Source organism: Limanda limanda, chromosome 3 (assembly GCF_963576545.1).
Source record: "Limanda limanda chromosome 3, fLimLim1.1, whole genome shotgun sequence".
Taxonomy (NCBI): Eukaryota; Metazoa; Chordata; class Actinopteri; order Pleuronectiformes; family Pleuronectidae; genus Limanda; species Limanda limanda.
Genome location: NC_083638.1, coordinates 23,038,200 through 23,044,888, shown reverse-complemented (window position 1 = coordinate 23,044,888; position 6,689 = coordinate 23,038,200). Strand labels below are relative to the sequence as shown.

At 41.8% G+C, this 6,689-nt stretch overlaps 1 protein-coding gene across 1 annotated transcript; it reads right to left on the bottom strand.

Annotated features, from left to right (window-relative positions):
* Positions 1-275: 275 nt before the first annotated feature.
* LOC132998150 (kinesin-like protein KIF3B) lies at positions 276-5,423 on the bottom strand. The gene is made up of 7 exons (XM_061067649.1): positions 4,032-5,423; positions 3,693-3,794; positions 3,342-3,464; positions 2,176-2,294; positions 1,691-1,799; positions 665-858; positions 276-363 (listed from the first exon to the last, which is right to left on the bottom strand). Exons 1-7 carry the CDS (start codon positions 5,421-5,423, stop codon positions 276-278), a joined length of 2,127 nt encoding a protein of 708 aa, XP_060923632.1.
* Between the last annotated feature and the right edge of the window lie 1,266 nt (positions 5,424-6,689).

Below are 6,689 nucleotides of genomic sequence, written 5' to 3'. Positions count from 1 at the left end.
CGCCTATATGAACACTATACATGTATGTTGGCGTTGCAGGACACATGAACTTTATAAGCTTGTATCAACTCAAATCTACAAAGGAAACTGTTCATAATGGTGTGGCTTTTGTTAAAACCTACAAAGCAGCATTTGTATACATATTATTTGCTGATTCTTTAACGTTTACAGAATTCCAGATTCTGTAGTCTGGACAAAGATAAACAGCTCAACAAAAAGTTGCACGATAAGTCTGAGGTAGGGATAGTTGTGGCTGAAGCTTTGGGTTGAAGCTGTCACTTGGGCACCAGGCCGCGGCATTTTGGGTAAAGAGGAGGTCCTGGACTGGAAGGGCTGCCCAACCTCTTGCCAGCTCTTGATCGACTGAGTGACAGAAAGCAAAAAGAGATGAGTTGAACAGATTGTTGGAATCCCAGCAAAGGTCATGAATCTAAACAAACATTTTGACTAATTAACATTTGTTCTATGATTTTCTTTAGTTTTCAGCCAATAAACCAAATATTCCAAGATCCAGCCGAACTTCAGGACAGAACCGTTAGCTCTTACGTCATGTTCTGATTTGGTGCTATGCATAAAATGTAACTTAATTAAAAATTGAATTATTAAATAAGTACAACATGTGATTGACAGTTGAAGGAGAGCTTACAGGTGACAGTTAACTTACCCAGACTTGGATTTCTTGAGGCTGGAGATGGTGCTGGCTGGCCTTTGACAGTCTGATGCATCTATCACCATCACATCATCAATCTTGAGAGCGTTCCTCAGAGCTTCTAACAGCGCTGGGGCGACCACCGGCGCCTGATAGTCCAAAGTTGTCCGTGTTGGAAGGTCCAGTTTCAGTGTCGGGATGTGTACAGCCTGAGGGAAGAGAAGCACAAACATGTTTGTATTCGAAATGGAGTTAGGATGCACATTTTACATTTCTATCTCACTGATAACTGACACTGGTTTATCCACCATACACCGTTACAAGATTCAAATGTTTTATAAAACTACCAATAAAGTTTTTTAATTACATTTAATTACACATTTTACATGAGGATTCACGTCATCACACAGCTGCACCTTCTGTGAACAGTACCAACTTGCCGACACGTTTCTCGTTACCTAGACACACCTATTTCCTTGCTTCTTTTATATTTTAAACACTTCTCATAATAAAATTAAAGATTTCAAACTTAATGTCTTGTGACGTTGCTTCATAGTAGAGCTGTGTGCTGCGCTTTTGCCTCTGATTATAAACATATCATATATATTAAATAAGAGGTTTTGTATCGATTGTCTGAACATTTAAGCTGAGCTCCTGTCGTGTAACATGTGAAACACGGGATGAGGAAGACGTATGTGAAGTCAATGTACGGAGTGAGGTTGAATATGCTCGTCACTGAAACAGGTGAAGAGGAAGTGCAGCTTACTCTGTATCTCGGGCCAAGTTTCGTCATGGGATAGCAAGTGTGGTAGAAGAGAGGCCTCCCGTAGTCAAGTGGCCTGGTCATCATCCCATGGTGAAAGCAGACACACACAGTGAGTGAAGCATCATGGGAAAACTTGGCATTTGACATTAGGGCTTTGCAATATGATATAATTAAATACCTATCATTTCATTTTGCGCTATGATGTTTACTTCACTGTGCCACAAATCACTTAAGATGAAAACGTGCCAGGAATATTGTGAAACTCACTTTAGTACAGGCGTGATGGGCTTCAGTTTCCAGTGATCATCCTCTTCATCAAAGTAAACTCTGCTGTCTAATTTGCTCTTCTCCTCTGGGGGAATGAAGTTCTCAATGATCAGATGTCTGAAAGACAAACAGACAAGCAATCAGCCAGAGGCAGCAAGAACAGGCCAAGCGGAGAATGACAGCAAAACACAAACACTCAGATGTGACAGACCACAATCATTCTTGTGACTCTTGCCCTGCTGTGTCATTTATGACACCAGAAGCTCTGTGTATTCTAGGATGTGGTTTGGAAATGATCCACAGAATTTAACCTCATATTTAATAATAATTACAGATACATTTTTTAAAGGAAAGTCTGGTTGAACAGAACTAGTTCCCAAGTATGAAACCGTACAACTTTGTTACTATATTTGCTCTCTCCTGTAGCAGTACAGATTGTGTTTGTCATAGATATAAAACTGACGGCCAACAGTATGATATGCAAGCTCCGTACTTGAGTTTGAGCTCCTTGGTGAGGTCATTCTGGTTCTGTTCCAGCTCCTGGCGTTTTTTGATGTGTGCCTCCTGGATGTCGTGGATTTCTGCCTTCATTGCCTGCAGCCTGGTAAACACCTGAAGCACAGAGGTGGAGGGGGGAAACCAGATTTTACATTATGAAAAGGACTTTTACAATATTCAGTCTAAGATTTTGGTTTAAACACTGACTGTCATGAGGAATATTCGAATAACTGAATACCCCATCAAAGCCAATCATGTGAGGCTTCACCCAATTTAAAAAAGTACCTGACTTATTTACCATAAATCCTCAAAAGCAGAGCACGCAACATTTGCAAAATTAACAGCTATGTATCAAAAACCTATCGACATGACGATATCAACATGCGTAATATACGTATCGCAAAAGACTGCTTGAACTCACTATGAGCGGTTGATTATATGAAAGAATTGCAGAGCTTCTGTATGATCCCTGAACCCTGGGGAAAAGTAATGGCGCACACACACACACACACACACACACACACACACACACACACACACACACACACACACACACACACACACACACACACACACACATGCACACACACACACACACACACACACACACACACACACACACACACACACAAACACATACTGACTCTCTCTATCTCTCTCTATCTCAGACTCAGCTGACGTCTCTGACTAGCTACAGTTTAAATGTTGATTTGTTTTAAACATTGTGATCGGACAAATGTGTAAACTCATACTAGGTAAAAACAACAGACTTTTTTAACTTAGTCAATGTATGAAGAGCCGGATAATATGGCGACGGGCTCGGCTTGGCTTGAGGCGGTTTGCAAAGCACGCACAAAGCACACAGTGCTACTGATAGTGTCAACTCTCCAAAACTTTTCACGGCTCAAACATGTATGAAAAAACCCCAAGTGATCACTGTAAGTGGACTGTGCATGGCTCCCTCAGTGTCTGCATAGACCACTTACTGTATAGGGTTCATATCAGCCGTGACCTGAGCTTTTATAAATAATTTATATTTATGCTAGCAGTGAATTTGTATGTACTCAGAATAAATTCACAGATTGCAGTGGCCAGGACCAGAGATGCATCATGAGAACAAGTGAGTGGAGGACAGGAAGGAGAGTAGGTTTGGGCTGATACCTTTCTCAGCTTCTTGGTTTTGCTGTTGACAACCTGCTGCAAGAAAGTAAAGGTCTCTTTCAGCTCCAGAGTCTCCTCGTCACGACACTCCATCTGCTGCTGCATCTCTCGCTCTCTGTCTTTCTGCAAACACACATTTGAAACTTTACACCACAGTGCTCTGTGTGTATGATCAGGCAACACGGAACCAAAGGGTCTCCTAATGTTGCACCATTGTTTTATACGCCAATTTTTCCGCAAAGTCAACAGGGTTTGACTGCAGGCCTACAACTATCTGGTAACTTGCCATGAATTTGTATTGACTTGAGACCTTCGAACAGTCTTACTCTACTTTTCAAATGTTTGACATACCTTTTCAGCGATTTCATGCTTCCTCTGCTGCAGCATTCTCTGTTGCTTGTTGGTGTGATCCACTATGTTCTCCCCCCCAACCAGAAGTTTGCTCTCCATTGCCTGAATTAAGAAGAAGAAATTCATGATGGCACTTCAAATCACACAGGATATAAAGACAGTTCACACTAGCAGAACAACATAGTCTGCTGACTTAAACGAATATCCACTGACCTGTTTGTACATTATAGACAAATCAGTTAGTTGTTGCATCTAATGAAACATGTAATTTTTCATGTTAAGGCAACAGCTCCATTCTAGCTGTACAAAAACACAACTTGTCTAGAGAGATCTACCTACCTTAACTTTAGCCTGAATCAACTCTCCAGCCTCCCTCTCCGTCCTCAAGTCTCCCATTTTCTTCTCTATTTCCTTGAGCAGTTGAACTTTCTCCTCAGCCACCAGACTGTGATCCTCCATAATGGCATTCCTCTCTCTCTCTAGCTTAAGCTGTTGTTCCCGCCAGTAATCTCCGTTGTCATCTCCATCTTCATCATCATCCTCTGTCTCTCCTCCCAGATCCTCACCATTGCTCCCGTCCCCAGCCCTCCTCTGCTTCTTCTTCTTCTTCTTTTTTTCTCCTGAGCGCTTTTTCAACTGCGCCTTCAGCCTGGCGATCTCCTCCTGAAACTCCCTCAGTAGGGCATCCTTGGGGTCGTCATTGATGCGTGGTTTATTCTTGATGTGCTTTGCTCTGTTGGAGTATCGCAATGTTGTTAAGGTCTCCTCCATGTTGTAGGATGCCGGCCCAATGTTGGCAACCATGACAGTGCAGGCATTGCCTCCCAGGGAGTCCTGCAGCAGACGGGTGAGTTTTGAATCTCGGTAGGGGATGTGGCTGGCCCTGTCATCCACCAGAGCTGACATGACATTCCCCAGGGCAAAAAGTGACTGGTTGATCTTTGTGGATTCTTTAAGCCTCTCCCCCTGAGCACCAGTTTTGGCCTGCCTTTCACTGCCGGCTAAATCTACCAGGTTCAGTTTGCCAACTCTGATATGGTTCTCTCCGTCCACACCCAGCTCACTGCACTCAACAGTGATGACGAAAATGGCGTGAGATCGGGAACTGTGTTCATTCATGTTTGTAGCACCCACAGAACGATTCTGGTTGCCCACCTTCATGACATTCTCGATCTCTTGCACACTCTTGGTGACAAATGATGACAGGTCTTTGACAAAAACTCCCGTGTCAGGCCTCTCACTCAGCTCAAGACGATGGGATTGGTCCTTGGAGAGCAGGTCCTTGATCTCATCTTGGTAAATTTCAAGATATGATGCTCTCACCAGGTACTGCTGATTCTGGGAGCGTGAGATATGTTTGAAGATGTGATCAAAGGCGCTAGGGATCACCCCTCTGCTCTCTGGATCATTTTTCAACCCTTCCATTGTGTATGTCTTCCCTGTACCTGTCTGCCCATAGGCAAAGATAGTCCCATTGAAGCCAAGAAGAACTGAATTTACCAGGGGCATGAAGGTTTTATTATAAAGATCTATTTGTTTGGAGTTCCAGCTGTAGACTGAATCAAAAGTAAATACTGTGGGAGGACTGCTGGTTAGAGTTTCCTTGGGGTTCCTGACAATAATTTGGCCCAGTTTCACATTCACAGAGACCACCCTTTCAAATTTGTTTGCCTGTTCTTTTTCATTCATTGGGCGGCAGCGAACAACCACCTTTACTGACTCAGAGCTCATGGTGAGGATCTGAGGCAAAGCTGACATGTCTTCCAAGTGTCAGGAACAATTGGACTGTAAAAATCTGAATCTGCTGGAAAGACACACGGAAAGATAAGTACCAACCTTCGATGACAACCTTGATAATGCATCAGACACACTCAGTGAAATTAAACACAATAAACGACTTTAGCCTTGCCATATCTATTCTGATGCTAACACCTGTGTTGCAGGCAAACATGTCCCTGTCCGTGGCTTTACACACATTTCCAGAATCACATCTCAATAATCAGCGCATAATTAGAACTGATGAGGTTGAACTTGATCATTAAAATTCTTCCATTAAAATTACAAACCATTAACTGATGTCTTCTGTATTACTGCTCCTTGACCTCAGTTCCACATTTGACAACATTGAGTATAACATTCTCATCAATAGACTAATAAAGTGTGTCAGCATATCTGGAATTGCCCTTAGATTGTCCAAGTCTTACTGTATCTGATTTTATTATAACTAAAATAAACTGTAGGTCTCATATCAGTTAATTAGAGGAAAAAGTTTTGTATAAAAACCCCTCTAATCCTTTCATCTTACTTTTATTGCATAGGTCAGCCTGTGACTCTGCTTCCTATACAATGCTGTGTTGTTTCATTCCTTTGATCATTTTATCAGATTTTTATTGCAAACATTTCATGAGAGAAGATTCCCTCTTATCCACTGGGGTGGGTGAAGTGTTTGAGTCCACAAAACCCTTTTGGAGTTTCAGGGGCAAACAGCGTTGCAGCCAATCCACAATTTTTTTTTAGCCTAAATGTCCTTTACTATCCTTCTCTCCAGCCACGTTTGCGAGTGGATCACCCTTTCTGTCAAATTTAGCTTAAAAATTTAAGATTTGAAAATTTCCTAGGTATTTAGTATTTAGTCTCACCCTTTTTAAAATAGGTTTTACCAAAGCAGTTTTATAATCAGTGGGGAAGAATCCAAACTTGTGAGTGATTTGCTATCACTTTATTGGAGGCATGCTAGAGATTCAGCCATCACCTTGGATGCCCAATGAACATTATTGTTGTTGGGTTTTTTTTCCCTCTCATTTTCCATCTATGATCCAGAAGACAAAACAATTAAGCAAACCAATTGTCACTTTAATTGCAAAACATATGTAGACAAACTAAATGTCTTGTGAAAATGAGCCAATACAGACTCTCTGCTTTGAATACCTGATCACCAAATTCAAACTCCTCTCTTCAAGTCTCACTCACATTTCATTTTTGTGAGTATCCTTAATT